The 16,924-nt window shown below is 32.4% G+C and overlaps 2 protein-coding genes across 4 annotated transcripts in view; one reads left to right on the forward strand and one right to left on the reverse strand.

Moving 5' to 3' along the window:
* Positions 1–364: 364 nt before the first annotated feature.
* LOC125057390 (regulation of nuclear pre-mRNA domain-containing protein 1B) lies at positions 365–8,454 on the reverse strand. 2 transcript variants are annotated; one of them, XM_047661056.1, is made up of 7 exons: positions 8,163–8,454; positions 7,279–7,515; positions 5,787–6,010; positions 4,193–4,301; positions 3,166–3,341; positions 2,508–2,607; positions 365–1,006 (listed from the first exon to the last, which is right to left on the reverse strand). In XM_047661056.1, exons 1-7 carry the CDS (start codon positions 8,311–8,313, stop codon positions 1,002–1,004), a joined length of 1,002 nt encoding a protein of 333 aa, XP_047517012.1. In that variant the 5' UTR covers positions 8,314–8,454; the 3' UTR covers positions 365–1,001. The 2 variants fall into 2 exon arrangements, with proteins under 2 accessions (XP_047517012.1, XP_047517011.1); XM_047661055.1 differs by lacking the exon at positions 365–1,006 and having other exon boundaries at positions 1,440–2,607.
* A 1,851-nt stretch (positions 8,455–10,305) lies between these two features.
* Positions 10,306–16,924, forward strand: part of LOC125057265 (C-type lectin domain family 4 member F-like) — a 68,380-nt gene continuing 61,761 nt past the window's right edge. For both annotated transcript variants that reach the window (XM_047660848.1, XM_047660849.1), the window contains exon 1: positions 10,306–10,586. In XM_047660848.1, coding sequence (XP_047516804.1) covers positions 10,493–10,586 — 94 coding nt within the window. In that variant the 5' untranslated portion in view covers positions 10,306–10,492. The remainder of the gene's footprint in view (positions 10,587–16,924) is intronic.

Genomic DNA, 16,924 nt, shown 5'->3' on the forward strand with positions numbered 1-16,924 from the left:
AAATTTATATTGAAGTCACCACATACAATAATATACTTATTGTTCTTAAAACTAACTTTACACAAAATTTCCTCCAACTTTTCTTCAAAAAAATCGTAAGATGCACTTGGTGGTCTGTAAACACTTAAAATAATGGAATTCTCAATCTCTATACATTCTGAATACTATTAATGTTTTTTTTATTAATTTATTATGTAGGGGCCACTCCAATGTCCAATAAGGGCATACTTTATTTTGTACACAAATACGAGTACTCCCTTCTTCATAAAATCTAAGTCATTATAATTATTATACTGTATCACATTTCTCATACTTGTAATATGTGAAGTGATTTCTATTTACTATTTTTATAAATAAAACAACATTGTAATAACAATATGTATATTTTGTAATATCGTGGGGCCACTTACGGTGATACTACAATTTGGTCAAAAAAATCACAAATAGCCAAAACACTAAATTAAAAAATGCCTCTTAAATGTAGTCCTTAAAACTGCCATACTCAGAGTCGTTCATTAACTGTTAACATAAGCTAATATTACCAAAAGGTCATCTAATGATTTTAGGTTATTTATTTACAAATAAAAGTTTTTAACATTCTTAAACTACAATGTAAGAGCACTTTTTACTATTACAAATTGAATATTCGTGTCAGTCGGTACTTTATTGCTTTAAATACATCAAACCAAAACATTCCAAATACAACGTATAGGATGGTATAATGCAATTATAAAGTCGAAATATATCATTAGTATATTTAATAGCTATCATTATTATAAATAATGATTAGAATTCTACACATTGTTGCAAGAGTTCAATAGCTCGTCTTACCTTGGGATCGCGCACAATAATTAAATATTGAAGTCGTGATCGCTATCGCTATTGATAGTAACAGAATACTGCTGTACAAAGATGTCAAAATGGAATTGAATAAAAAATGTGCTTTCTACTTAAAATTTGTGTTTAATTCTTGGCCGTTAATTCGTGTTTTTCAAACCAGTTCAATCTGAAAAATGTAATCTTTACATTAAATTTTGTACAACAAAATATTTTTCATGCACCATTTTTTTTTGCTCACAAACATTAGATATGTTAAAATGAGGACAATCAACTTAAGTGGCAGCCAACCAGCTCCATGCATGACCGCAATAACGCAGCACACAACGTCATAGTCGTAGAATAGTGACGGATCTGACAAATAGTAAACTTTACAGGGCAGCCATTTCAAAATAATATAATCATGTTAGTTTTTGTCATAACTATTTTAATTATTATTCTGTTATTTTGAAAATTGGCATACAAGCAAACAAAAGGGTTCTTTTTGAAACAAAATAAAAATAATAACATTAAAATACACAGTTTTCTAAAATCACATGTTTCTATCAAATCCGTCACTTTACCGACTGATTAATTTGAAATTGAAAACAGAGGATTTTTTTTTTAATGTAGCCGTAATATTTAGTCAATGCAGTATCCAAATGTGATAAAAAGTGGATTTTGGATTTTTTTCAAATCCGACATTGTTCTACGATCATGACGACAATTCCTGAGGGGTCTTTGTATTGAAATCGCATGAATTTGGCAAGCATCCGCGTATATACAATGTTAATACATAAAAAGCCAGTATATAGTACATATAACACGCAAAAGAAAACAATAATAGCAAAGAATTAACACTGCAAGAGTTGCTGAAAATTAGTCCAATGAGTCATTTTTCCTAGTTTTATTGTAAAACATTAAAGAACAGTTTTAGAGCTTTAAAATACTAATGTATTGCATAATACCATCCACATGAATCCATAACATACACGCGTTTAGTTTAAATACTAATTTGAGGAACTATTTTTTCTTAAAATGTTGAATAACGGTTACTAGCGAATTGCTACGAATAGTAATTCTATGTCTATAACTTTAAAGGCAATTAACTTGTCTAAAATGTTGCGTCGCCGTTAATTGAAACCAGGCTGTCACGCAAAAACGACTCGTAGCAATAACAATTAGTAATATAGACTTAACACTACAATTTATGTATAGCGAAAGCTTTTTATTCTGAAAATGTAATACCACAGAGTAGATAAATTGAAAAAGCTTTTAATATAATTTTAATTTAGTAATCGCATTTGTATGTATCGTACAGGTACCGGCAAACTTCTTGAGCATTAAACAAGGAGTGGGAGAAAGTTCGCGCAGCGCGGGACACAAACGTCAACTGATTTACCAATCACGCAATCGACACGTCACTCTCCCGCCGCCGCACACCACCGCCCCCCTCCCCTACCAGTGATACCTAAAAATCGCTTCTGTGCAGGCAAGGACATTTGTTCAAGATGTTTGCCGGTATCTGTATAGGATTTCAAATAACTTTAACTACGCATTACGCTTGCGTCACACTCGCGGTGCCTACAATATAGGTTGAATCAATAAGCAATGAACCATTTATCTATTCCGTGATTCAGTCAGCTAAATGCTAAATAAGTCCCCGGCGGAGGGTAGAGGCGCTAAACCACCTGTTACATCTGGAAGACGGGAAACATCGGGAAGGCTCTCAATGTGAGATTTTACTTCCGCTTTCACAGCATACAACTTCTGGAGTTTTATATTGTATTCCTGAAATATCAAATGTTTTAAAGTAGGAATATTAGCGTTATTTTTAATAAGTGGTGACTTTCAACACTGAGGTCGTAGGTTCGAACCCCGGCTGTGCACCAAAGGACTTTTGTATGTGCGCATTTCACTCGCTAGTACGGTGAAAGAAAACATCGTGAAGAAACCGGCATGCCTTAGATACAAAGAAATAGACAGCGTGTCAGACACAGAAGAGTGGTCACCTACTAGCCTACGAAGCAGGGGCATACTTAAGGGCTTTTTGGGCTGCCCAGGGCCCCCACTGAAAACAAGAGACGATATTTTAAATTAAAAAAATATCTGAAATTTTAAAAATCCAATCATAAGGAATTTCTGAGATCGGGGAATTCCCCGTCGCATGTTTTCGGTCGATTACGGGGGACTTCCCCGTAATAGCCCAGAGCCCCACAAATTCACGATCCACCCATGCTACGAAGAGCTAATGATCTCTAAACAGATACAGAAACCTAAGGCCTAAGGGTAGATTTCGATTGAAATTGATTACATAGCAATCAATTTAAATCGTATTATTAAACTCACCTCAAGCCTCGCTTCCGCGTGTTTGGCAAGATCGCGTTGCGCTTGAGCGAAGTCCCTCAACATGCCAGCCACTTTCCGCCTTTTGTCCAGTTCGTCTGCGAGACGTAAATTGTAGTCGGCGAGTAGTTCCACCGCCGAATTAACTACTGTACTAAGGTTTAGGGCTGCCTCTTTATCTATAATTAAAATATAAAATGTACATAATATATTAGGTGTGTAAGTTTAACTAGATTGTGTGTTCATATTAATTGTTATTGAACTTGCGACCCGTCTAGCTGCATGATTGTCCATGGGCGGCATTATCACTTACCATCGATGAGCTCGTTTCTAAATAATATTCATAATATGATTTACTTATTTGAGGAATTGGGAAATTTAATACAAAATAAAAATGCTAACAAAAAGAGGTTGTATATAAAATAAAACAATATTAAGGCATATGATTTACTTGAGGAATTGGGAAATGTAATACGAAATAAGCTGAGCTTTCTACTAGTGTAAGAATAAAACATACTGAAAGTATTTTCAAGCTTTACTTCGCAAATCGCTTTTAACAAATAGGGTTTAAAATTCTAACCGCTATAAAATAAAATCTTTCATACTGCCAAATCGAATTATGATTTTTTAATCATGCGTCAAGCTTGCGGTGCCAGCACCACCCTTCCACGCTTCTATGCTTGATAAATATAATGTAACTGAACATTGTAAAGGAACTAATTGGAAAAAAAAACGCTAAATATCTAAATCTAAATAAAATAGAGTTATTCCTATTGCTTTCTAATAACGTCTATTTACCCTTCTAGCTACGCTTTCCCACATCATTTCAAGATAATATTGCAAGAATAATATGAATCCATGAAATAAAAAAAAAATTATTTAAATTAGGTGTTTTTTAGTTCCTAAGGGTGAATAGAGGTCACTATTGCGGAAAATCTTCGGTGTAAATAAAACAATTGAATGTCGTACATATTTATTTCTGTAATAACATATATTTTACAGTATGCATATACTATATGTGTGTTATTACCTTCCAATTTCGACAATAATTGCACTTCGGAGACCTCCGGTGGGAGGGAGGCGATTCTTTCCCTCACTGCTTCATCGCTTGAGGCACTAGACTCCAATTCTAACAACGCCTGTGAAAAGAATCAGGTATTAAATATGACTCGGCATGTGAAATATCAGTAGGGAATCCCTTGTAGCTGGAGCGTGAGACCCTCTACCCTGAGGTCATTCAAAAAACAGTGTTACACCAATGGTTTTTTTTAATAGGCGCAATTATCTGACAGTGAAGGCAAACATCGTAAGGAAGCCGTCGTGTCTCAAACCCAAAAATCGACGACATATGTCAAACACAGAGCGCTGATCACCTACTTGTCTATAAATAATTGGGAAAAGAAAGGTATGCAATCTGAGGCAATGCCACATTAGGGTACTGGATTATTATTATTTCTACTAGCTAAGAGAAAATCCTATGTAACTTAACTACCTAAATATTTTGGATATAAAGTCACAAGACTTTAGAAGGAACAATCCTACGCTAATATTTCTCTACTCTTTTTTTTCCCAACTACAATGGGAACAGTTACAAACTAACGTACAAATGTGTCCACTGGGATATTGTTTTGCGTATAAGAATAGTTTAGTACATAAAGAAGTAAAACAATAACGTCTGCGAACTGATAGCGAAATGCTGTCAGACACTGAGCTAATTGCCATCATCAAATATTAGCCATCTCCGCTAGAGGTCTGGAGACCTCAGATCAAGGAAGTCCCAAATTATTTTGCAAATAAAATGAAACTTTTTCAGTGGTATTTCCATTAATAATTTACTGAGAAATGCAATTGTTATAGTATATAATAAACAAAAATGTGTGTTGCTAGACGGAATTTGAAAGACTATAGCTCCAGTTGCCCTGCCTTTAATACCACATTCAGGGTGGTGGATAGTGCTAGCAAGCAATACTTAATTGGTCTGTCACATTATCAGTAAACATTTACGGTAAAGCTAGCGTCACTTTAATCATTTTAAATTTACAATAAATAATGATATATTAATGGTACTTAGAGTTGTTTTACTTATGTCTCTATATCTAAGAAGGCGATCAATCTGTACAGTAAGAAAAAAAATATTATTATGCTGGAATTTTTATCAGTAATGCAATATTTGTTAAGAAATTTATAAATGCTTTTACAATATACATTATTAAAACATAAAAAAGTATTCCAATGGTATTTAATGAAACTTGTCATATTTATGCTTATAAATAAAGAGTTAAGTATTGAAAGCATAGAAAAAACTAAACTCATGCATAGTACCTACTCCTAAATGCAGTATTGAACGCAAAACATGACACATGGAATTTTCCTTTGGTTTTTGAAGTTGACATATCTTTAATTAGCTGAGCTTCGAATATGGAATTCCCACATAGCAGGGATGGCAATAACTTGTTAAATAAAATACATACATTCCATAAGCATACTATGTATTTTAGATATCAGTTTTGTTATTAAGTCTAAAAGAACTCACAGATTTGGACCATTATGCATGTTTGGATGTTCATGAGGTCCTAAATTTCGCTCATTATTATATATAGTGTTAAATTTATAAAACTACCCACCTTAATAAGTTCTTCAGGCTCTGGTGGGTCACCAGGCGGTGTCTTTGGGCTAAGTGTGATGTGAGTTTCAATTTTTCCATCAACTTCAACCTTGGTCTCACTATACCTTCTTTTCTCACCCTTTTCACGGCTCTCCAACTTTGGTTTCTTTTCAGGGTCTTTTGGCTCTGTATCTATGGACTTTCGCTTGCTAACTTTACTTGGAATAGCGTCGTTTGGATCAACTGAAAATCACAGTGTTTCATGAAATCTTTGGTTTCAAAGAGGGAATATTTAATTTCATTACTCTTTTTGCTAAATTTGACTCTGTATCTTTCCCTTTGTACTCTGCTCTAATATAGGTGATGCTAGGTTTGTTAATAATGCATAATATATTATTTTAGTCACATTACTATATAATGTTAGACCCTCTTTTAAAGCACATAAAGGTGAAAATATATGTAAAATAAGAATAAGAATTTTTTTTTTTAATTTCTCCCATATAACATTTACAACAAACAATAAGATTACAGTTGAGAAGGCATTGGTTTTCAAACTAGGCAAGAACCTGTGATATGGATAACCAGGCTTCCATTCCACAGCAAAGTCATATTGAGTGGTTACAAAAAGTACATACATATATGGGTAGGCAAACAAATTTAACGTTTTAATTAAAGAAAGAAAAACAAAACAGTCAACTAATTAGAAGTTAGACAAATAAAGTTGTATGGGTGTATGTTAGGGTGGGTGTATGCGAGTGTATGTGTAAGTGTGTGTATGTGTATGTGTAAGTGTGTGTATGTTTAAGTGTGTGTATGGGAGTGTTGTGTATGGGAGTGTTGTGTATGTGTAAATGTTAGTTCTGTGTGTATATCAAACAGTGCTTGGCATTCTTCAATATTTTTGCACCACATTCAACCTTTATAAATGTAACTAACGTGTATATAATGTTTTATAAGATAATTAAAGTACTATCTTATAAAAAATGTTTTATAGTAAAACACACTTGCTAACAGTACTAATTTATTCTACAACTTTTAATTTAAAGTAATTTCCTATTGTGAAACATATATTATTTACACTAAAATACATTACTTAATTACTTAGTATTAACTGTAATTGCTATTTAATAACAGCAGTATTTACACACACTTGTTTTTAATCTTAATTGTGAAGAAGGGTATTGCAAAATAAGACACATGATTCATGATCTTTTAGCAAGAATCATTATGAAAGAGATTTTTGATAAATTCTGACAATAATGTGGAAGGTTATGAAATCCTACCTTATTATAAAATAATCACAAATATATTAACATTTCTAGTGACAATCAATGTATAGTGGCACAATATTTAATTTAAAGAAAAGAAATAAACCTCATTAAATATTTTATAAATTACAAAACATATACTTTAATATCTTATAATAAAACTAAAAACATTACACAGTATTTCTTTCATCTCTAAACAAAATAGAAGTTTAGTAGAGTAATATCTTTGTAGGTAACACTTACCAGCAACTTTATATTCTTGAATTTTATTTGCATCATATACCCCTCTCTCTTCCCATATGCCCAATATCCTATGCAGGGAATGTTTAGTTTTTGTATTGATACCAGTTTTTGCCATAAGTTTAAATGCATCTACTAATACTTCTCCAAACTCCTTTCCATATTCAGGACCTTTTTTCTTGCTATTTTGTATAACATCATTAGCCAGATACATAAATGTAAGCTGTTTACTATCTTTTACTGAAATAATCATAAAATTATCTTAATTTCCATGGTGTAAATATCTAAATGATATAATGCCTTACTCTTGTGTATGCAATTAAAACTTAATTAATTCATGTCAGATACTATATTTTTATTTTTTTTAATAATGGTAACACCAATTTTTGTATTCAATTTCGATTTTAGTGTTCCTACAATGGATTAAACTGATAAGAGATTCTGCTAATATTAAACCCTTAAACAGCTAGCCAGACAGAATAAATATTTATTGTCAAATGCAGTTTGATCAATACTATAAAGTGATAATCAGAATAGATATGTATAAAACTTTACATAAAAAAAAATGATATATCAAGACTATAAAAGTCTGCATGTAAGCTAAGCTTCAGCCTGCACAGTTTTGGAAAGGAATAGCGACAAGTTCAACTAAGTTACAAATCATAACCTCTTGGTTATGTTTTGTTACACACTGTTTGAAGGAAATAAAACAAGAAATACATAATACACATACTAGCGACTAGCGTAACGTTCCTTGACATGATTGCTTGCTTCTTACAGAACACCCGAAGCATCTCTTAGTGTTTAGTGGTTATATGGTTGCTTTTAAATGATGCAACACGTAAATAGTGTATTGTCTAGCTGAAATTGTCGAAGTTTTCGCTTACCTTTCAGTAATTCTTTATACCATGTTTTAACTACGGCAGCGTGGTGTTTTCTATGATGTATAAGCCACAGTGACAATGTTTGAATACTTTGTTGGCTAGAATTCAAATCCTGCAGTTTTCGAATCAACGCGTTTTCCGTGAAGCCAGCCATTTACTTTGTCTGTTATTATAAACACTTAATTAAAATCACTTTTTAAACGCGTTAATTCAGTCAAAATTTAAATCGTTACAGAGATAATCGTGTTTTCTTTTTGGTTTTCACTTTCCAGAATGCAGAATTCAAAAATTACCAATGACATTAACACTTAACAGTGACATCAAATATCAATTGTCATTTGCTCAATAGGTTAGGGTTTGACTTTGCTTGAAATATTTGATATGGCAACTGTAATCTGTAGCCTACTAAATGGCCAAGACTCATTGAGGCTTTCATAAATAATAAAGTTAATATGAGAGAAATAAACAATTTCGCACAATTATACCTCAAAGCTTCTAAAATGACAATATGAAAATATGAAAATAAAACGTGTTCGCATTTAAAAGTTCTCGATCATTTGAGAGTGAAATAAAAAAAATACGTGTGGCACTCGGGGACTGCCGCGGTAAAGCATAGCATTTTTTATCAACTTATGCAATTATATATTTTTTTAATTTATGCAGTATTTTTTTTTTCTTTGATATTAATTCAATCTACCACTCTACCAGACTCAGAGTAACATGGCTATATAATCTGTCTCACTCCAACGCGTACCGGCTGTATGTATAGGTCGGTTATCGAAAGTTGGCGCGTTCACAGTACTCCCACTAATGCAATTTCACTATACAGTATGTTTAAAAATATGACTTTTTTGCCAAGCCATATATTTAACTCTACTCAGATTTTAGTAAGGTTGGGTGGGTTTTAAATAAATAAACTCCTCTTAGAAACCCCAGTCGCATCTGATGTCAAATTAAAAATAAGTTTTTTTCATTAAACTGTTTTTATTAAGATGCTTAAAATAATTAAAAACATTGTGCATCATTTCACGAGATTGTCCTGGTAATGTTTAGACGGAATATATTTCATAAGACATTTTTTTCAATGTAATCTAACCTCCAACCAAATAAGTAAACAATCACAGACAAAATAATAATGAGAAAAAAGATCAACATGTACAGTAAAGATCAACATCAACAGTAGCAAAAGCAAAACAATAACTGTCTCTTTTATACTCATAAGCTTGACCGAGCGCGAGAGAGACGGACAGTCTTTTCATGATGCATATTCAGTTTGACATTGACAGTCGCGCTTATTCACTCACAGACACTACACAAGCACAATGTGTAAATGTGTTGAAGCCGCCAGCTTTAGATAACATACCAATACCGGCCGCACTTACGCCACGTCACCGATCTCGTCAGAGAGCTGTGACGTATTGGCCACACCTATATTACGTCGTGTGTTAGGTTTTTTTTCGTTACGGAATTTCTTGATTCGGTCGCCGCGCTCAAAGCCCGCGATAAAATCTCTGCAATAACTAAAAAGAAAAAGCTGATTTTAGAATCACTCACTGCGTCCGATGTCTAAATAACAATATTAGCTAAATAAAGTTATGAAATTCAACTGTAAAAATATATAGATTATATTAAGGCATTATAAAAACATTCCGTCGAAGTATTACAAATTTTAATTAAATAATAGGGTAAATATAAAATAATATCATTATTTTTAATCTTATAACGTTATTACAAATTTCGATATATTTTATTCGGTCGTTAGAATCCTCGGTCTGTCGGCTAAGACCAAAAATTTCCAGAGGAAGTGAATACTTATAATTAACCACTAATTTACTTAATATTTTAATTGACAACAATATTTAATAGAAACAATTAACGCGTGACTAATTTTAATTATTATTTAAGTGGTATTTCAATGAATGTAGACATTAGCAATAAGTTACTAGGTGTTAACGCCTTTCCAAAAATAAAAGGTATAAAATGATTTTTGTCACCAAAGTATTTTTTTCGACTAAGTGCAAATTATAACGTTAACGTGCATTTTAAATGCGATTGTTACTGATATAATCGGCAGATGAAGAGGCAATTGCTAGGTCATTATACTTGCCGCGGACCGTGCTTTTAAGATCCGCACCTGCGCGACCGCAGCATTTCAGTACGAACGCATTTCAAAGTACGCGACGCACGTCCGAAACTGGCGCCATCGAAAATGATATCGCGCTTCTAAATTTGAATTTTAATTCACAACCCTGAATTCGATTTGTTACGAACGATTTTATATTACATTATTATTATATTATTATTTTTAGTTACATACTAATAAATCGTGAAAAATGTCGTTTTTCCACAACGTTCCTAGTGTTTTCCTAATTTCCCTTGTTTTGCTCGCAAGTGCACAGAAATCGTCAAATAATCTCCGTGACGTCGGTATGTATTTTAATTTGATTAGTAAAATTTATTATACTTAATATTATGAAATTTAAAGCTTCTTACCAAAACTAAGCTACAGAAAAAAAATATTACTGTATTATAAATAGGTTTGTTTAAATATTATGGTAAACAGTTTTTTTGTACGGCGTAAATATTCATAATATTAGAGTTACATCGTAGTTTGGCCAGTATAATTCGATATAACCTACTTATGGAGGTTTTAAAAGGCTTTACTCATTCATATAATAATCATGTTAAGTTTCTATTTTGTTTATTTGTCCTAAATATCTTAATAATAATAAACATGTGCATTTTCGTTTCGTGTTTTCGCTTAAGCTACTTAATTTTTTGTCATTTTAAATAAAAGTAGATAATTGTAATAATACAACATAACATAAATCTAGAAAGTGTAGATAGCTTTTCTATATACATACTGGAGATTTTTCGGTTTAGGACATGCCGGTTTTCTCACGTAGGTCCTTCATCGTAGAAGTGTTGCGTACTAAAAAACGCAATGAGTCCTGTGTTGCCAACTCCTACAGAATGTTCCCCCTAGAACCAACTTCAAATACCCCTAAATTTTGATTTAAAAAGTGCTAAAGTTTTTGCTGTACACTCGGTCTTAGAGGCAATTTCAAATATGAATCAAAAATACATTCATACATAAAATAGTATAAAATTTCGATCTTGGAGTATTTTAGCTTTTTGTTATTTCAGTTATAGCCACGCTTGGAGTTTATAGTTGGGTTAGTTGGTTGATTGAGTTCTAGGCTTAATATAAATTGTATGAAGTCGGGTGTATAAAATAATCATATATAATGTATCCCCTAAAAACCCCCACCTACATTTGATTTAATTGATTCCACCTAAATTTGGGCAAATCCCCAAGAAGTGAGTATAGAAGTGACTCCCTATACCTATATGTTACCGGCTGATCATCTCTTGATCTTCATCCAAATAAGGGATCAAGGTGCTATAAACGAATGCGGTTTGGAGTAGGTACCTATTATTGTCTGCTCTATTAAAAAAGGGAAGTGTATTTTTATCTGTTTGTTTGCGAGAGAAATCATCAGTTGTGTCACTAAAAGTAAAAGTGATATAACGGAACCGAAACGAAAACTTAACGCATAATCACGGCCAATAGTTGCATAATATTTTAATCTACGCTGTATGCACATTTTCTTATTTAAATACACTTTATCATATGCGTCGACTGCATAAAGCCTAAAGTCACATTTATTCTCTTATAGTCACTTAATAATACTTAATTTTCTTTAAAATAAATTATTTTCTAAATTAAATACCGTGATCGAATAGAGAATTTAGAATAAAAATTATAATATCATGAGTATATCTAAAAATATTTATTTATAGTACATCACATCATATATTATGCATTTAATACAGTACAAGTACAATCTATCTATTCTAAAATACATGACAATTACGGTGAACATAAATTACAATTTTTTTTGTTTTTACTAGAAATTTCCAATTTAAAAATACCTAATCGCGTAATACTTCCCTTAACAACGCATTTTTTAAATTGGTCAGCCCACTACCGAAAATTTAAATTTCTAAATTTCTAAACATCATACTTAATAGAATAGTTACAAAGATATTCAAAAAGCAAATTAAATACGTAAAAATCCATAACACGTATTTATAGTATTCAAAATATGTATAATCAAAAACAACTTCATTCATCGAATTCATTTTAAAACAAGACTATTAAGAATATTCATTTTATCCGTTTTATATATTATATAATAACTACTTAAAAAGTACTATCATTATAATCAGCTGAATGTATTACGAAAAATATTTCTGTATATTATTATATCATCGCTACTTTAAAAATAAAATGCCCATCATAAAAAGTTGCTTCAATTGTTACATATGTATTACAAAATTGGATTACGGGGTTACCATATGATTAAAATAGCGATAACAATTCTTCATTGAGTATCATTATTGCTTCTAAACTTGTTGCACCAGACAACATTGTATTATTTCCACTTCCAAATTTCGAGTACCTATACTTATTAAATAAAAATAAATTTCGGAAGTCTAATTATGATTATTCTTTTTAATATGCACCTTTAAACTACCAAGCGCAGGCTCGTCAGAACTTTAGTATTTTCCATATTTTGAAGTTACTTCTTACATACTTCTTTTGGCGCGTTAGGGAAAAATTATGAGAGTCAATTTTTACTCAACAAAAAACCGACACCCTGAAGATAGCCATAGTCAACATTTTATTTTGTGATATTTAATTAAACTTTATTTAACTAGATAATGCGTTATAATAAAATTTTCAATGTATCAAATACCCTTTTTCTAATTTAAGTGTCGTTTTTTCTACAAACGTAGAATACAATTTTTGAAATATTTTTATCTTGTTACGCCAAAGAAGTATAACTTCTAACGCGTTTACCTAAGTTCACACTCTTTTTTTGTATGGATCAGAGTCCTGGTTAATTCGTGCAGATAAAAAGATAGAGGCATTCAAAATATGGTATTCGAGGAGATAATTGCGAATATCTTGGACTGCAAAAAGAACCAATAAGCCCATTTAACCAAATAAAGATCACCACAAAACTGTCAACTATCATTTACAAACGGGTGCTTAGATACTTTGGCCATATTGCCAGGAGAGAACCGAATGGAGGAGTGATCAAAGCTCCAGTTAAACGTTAATTTATCAATGAAGCTTTTTATAAATTTGACAAATATTTAAATGCTCCTAATCCTTGGGATTGATTTGCTCCAGTTCAAACAATTTGTAAGACTAAATCTTAGCGATTAAAAAGAGTGGCGGGAAGATTCTTGCCCGCTCTACGCCCTTGACTTGCGAACTGGTAGTAAATGTAAATTTAGAATTAATTTAACTTCTGTTCTGACGTTCATAATTGTATACTTGTTTACCAATATGAATAAAGTTGTTTGAGTTTTATGGCCAGGAGAAGTTGGGGTCGATCGTCACTCGTTAGTCTACCAAATTAAGACAATTATGGGGCCTAAGATAGTGGTGTGGAGGCAGCAAGTTGGCGTATTGGTAACGGCTTTTCAAGACAAGCACGACCTTCAGTAATGAAGACTACGAAGAGGTAGTCTGAAGAGGTGTACTGGGAGTATATCGTCAGTTTTATGCTACTCTTAAAGATGATAAATTTTATAGTAGCCCGGGTAAAAAATGTTAGATATAATTAAATATAATACCATATATAATTAATATACGAAAAATGGCCCTATATAAGTATGTATAACTATATATAGATATATTTATAATTATATATGTCTTTAGCCTAGGCTAAAGTCTATAGTGTTCTTAACTTCTAAATTAATTATTCAGACACCACAAATCTATTCATTTATTTTTATACTTAATTCAATAATATATTTTTATAGTTGTACCTAAAACTGCAATAAAACGGGTAAGATTTGCATAATTTGACCAGAATTTTTATCGACTTTAATTATAATGAAAATACCTATGTTACTCATTAGATAATTTTGGATGTAGGTACACGTACCTAATACGTTTGACATTCAACGATGCTATTAAAAGGTTTTGTTTGAAACTTTATAGATAACTTTTTGTCGGTTATAAAGTTGATCTTGACACTTATTTAATTTATAACTGCGTATTTGAATAAAATCGACCCATCGTTGTTTGGTAATCTGATTATATCAAACAGGATAATTTTGTAGTGAACTTTTATATGGGAATTACCATAAACTTCTGAACTTATTTTAAAAATGATTTAATACGATATTTTAAAAACATTTTATTGCGTAGGCTATTTATCTTTCGTAATTAGGAGATAAAATCTCTTCTTCTCAAGTTTCCCAACCTTTTTTATGCCATGCTCTACCTTAACATAATTTTTAATATTACAAAAATTGTTCACTCAAGTAATTTAAATGATAGGTTTGAGACAGAAAGCACAAGTAAATTTTCATTTGAAAAATCGATATTCAAATCACTAATAATTTTTAATAAAGTTTCGAATAACTTAACAATCAAACAGCAATTTTTTTTCATTTTTTATTGGAAAATAATTTGGGGCCTCCAGTTTGTTGCTCCGAGGCCTCCAGACCTCTAAATGTGGCCCTGTATATATAAACAAGTAAAATTAGTTAGCAAGATGGATAAATTATTTAAAACACAATGACACAATGCGTGTGTAACTTCTCATGTTGTACTCACATTAGGATTAAGTTTTACAAGATCGAATCAGACCGTAACAGAAGGTAGTCTGTTGGTTATAACTTACGTCTGAATACCAGGTCATTGCCACCTTTTACTTACTAATAATTGAGATGCCTTACGATGTTTAATAGACTATAATAATAGATATAATAAAGAGTCAATTGCTACTCAAAAATTTTCAGTTAATCATCTGATGTAATAAAGTTACCTTCAAGACAATATCTACTGAATCATCATCCCTACTACATTTTTATTTGGTCTTGGACAGAAATATCTTCATATATATTGGCAAGTACGTGATCAGTAGCTTTTCTTTGAGTTTGACATACGTAATAAGTATATAAATGCTTGTGTACATTTTTTTATAATTTCTAAAACAAAGTGTATTAAATTTTTACAAGAAAATATGACAAATTCAAATCACAGAATTTAGATACATACACATCAATACGAAATCATTTATTCATTTAGGTACACACACACTTATGAACGTCAATAAAGAAACTAATAACAATAAAATAATATACATTGAAATAAATAACTTAACTTAACATAAACTAAAATATATCATTAAAAGGAGTCCCTTTAGGCAAGGTTCCGAAGATACTGGCAGCGTTCCCCCTTTGAATTGCTAGACTAATTCTTTGTCCGAGGTAGGTGCCAGATCTTCGGTCTCCTGTGATGTCGACTAACTTTTTTGAAATTTCTTTAAAAAGCCTTAAAGCGCTAGGACCCCACGGACCAAGGGTCTTGACACCGAATGGGACAAAATCATATTCTGAGCCCAGACCCCTGTATTTGCATGCTTTATTTTTTTCAGCCGCTTCACAAGCCGCACCAGCTCTGTAGTTGGTTCCATGTAGATGGGAAGGGGCCAGCGTGTCTGAACAGGTTGCATCCCATACCAGTACCCGACCCATCTTCCATGGAATCAAACTCATACCGTCCGGTCTCTTGCCATCGTCTCTTGCAATACCACTTGGCTCAAGAAGACTTGGCACGTTGACGGTGACAAGGGAACGGCGTATGATATCGTTAAGTGCGGCATGTCTCGAGAAGCGGCCTGCACTTTTTTAGCATGACAGGCCGTGATGTCCTAACTAAATTAACACATCAATTATATTAGTACATAAGCAAGCTAGCATGGGAAAAATGAAACAAGCAACTACAAAGTAAGAACAAAAAAATAGCTAAAACTAAATAGAAACTTAAACCTCAAGAGCATGATAAACAAAGTTACGGTATGTTGGAAGATTGTTGTAAAATATGTATATCAATATTTTCATCAATGTCAGTAATAAAGTTGTAAGAGCGAGATAGCCACTCGACCATTAAAAGTAGCAGATAAGCGGGCCGTAGATACGTAGGCTTTTAGTTCTAGTAACTCCAGGATAACAAAGAAAAGATTGAATTTGTATGAACAAACTTTCAGCGCCCCTCATTATTTATTAAAATAATACAAGCAATCTATAAAGAAAAACATGCTTCTCATGGTAGACCTACTTACTGCCTTATGCGCCTGACACAAGCCGTAGATTTTTGAGTCTACGGTAATATTCAGAAAGGAGACTTAGCGCGAACTAGGAGTACAGCCCTGCGATTCTGTAACTCACTTTTCGAACTCACACAGCAGTTTTCGCATCGGCGGTCGCTCTCAAATCAGTCGTGAAGCAGTCATTTTATGATTTGGCATTCTGAAAAGGTGGTAGCTTGTAGTTTATTGTTTATCAGGATGCCAAATCATAAAATGACTGCTTCACGACTGATTTGAGAGCGACCGCCGCTGTGAAAACAGCTGTGTGAGTTCGAAAAGTGAGTTACAGAATCGCAAGGTTGACTTCAATACATTTTTGACATACGTGAATGAAATGACATTCCGATGTGTTCTTTCACCACAAGTATTAATTGTGCATATATTGAACGCACGACGTGGGTTGAGAATTGCAAGCCATACCCAAGGTTAATGCCGCTCTCTATCAAGTAACTAGACGATCTTCTTGTGTTTTTTGTATTTCATGATTTTGGGTAGCCATGAAGAATTCGATTATTTGAAATGAGTCGTTTGCATGAGGAAAAGTTTTCTTTAAATTCGACTGTTATGTTACTATGTTATTAAATG

This window comes from Pieris napi, chromosome 16 (assembly GCF_905475465.1).
Source record: "Pieris napi chromosome 16, ilPieNapi1.2, whole genome shotgun sequence".
Classification (NCBI taxonomy): domain Eukaryota; kingdom Metazoa; phylum Arthropoda; class Insecta; order Lepidoptera; family Pieridae; genus Pieris; species Pieris napi.

What these genes read in the sequence shown, in the direction of transcription:
- LOC125057390 (XM_047661055.1), bottom strand. Translation starts at nt 8,313, where the DNA reads ATGGCTGGCTTCACGGAAAACGCGTTGATTCGAAAACTGCAGGATTTG. An exon ending in GTATAAAGAATTACTGAAAG is followed by an intron (nt 7,516 to 8,162) that starts GTAAGCGAAAAC and finishes TGATTATTTCAG; the next exon opens with TAAAAGATAGTAAACAGCTT. An exon ending in AGCCTGAAGAACTTATTAAG is followed by an intron (nt 4,302 to 5,786) that starts GTGGGTAGTTTT and finishes TTCTTTTCACAG; the next exon opens with GCGTTGTTAGAATTGGAGTC.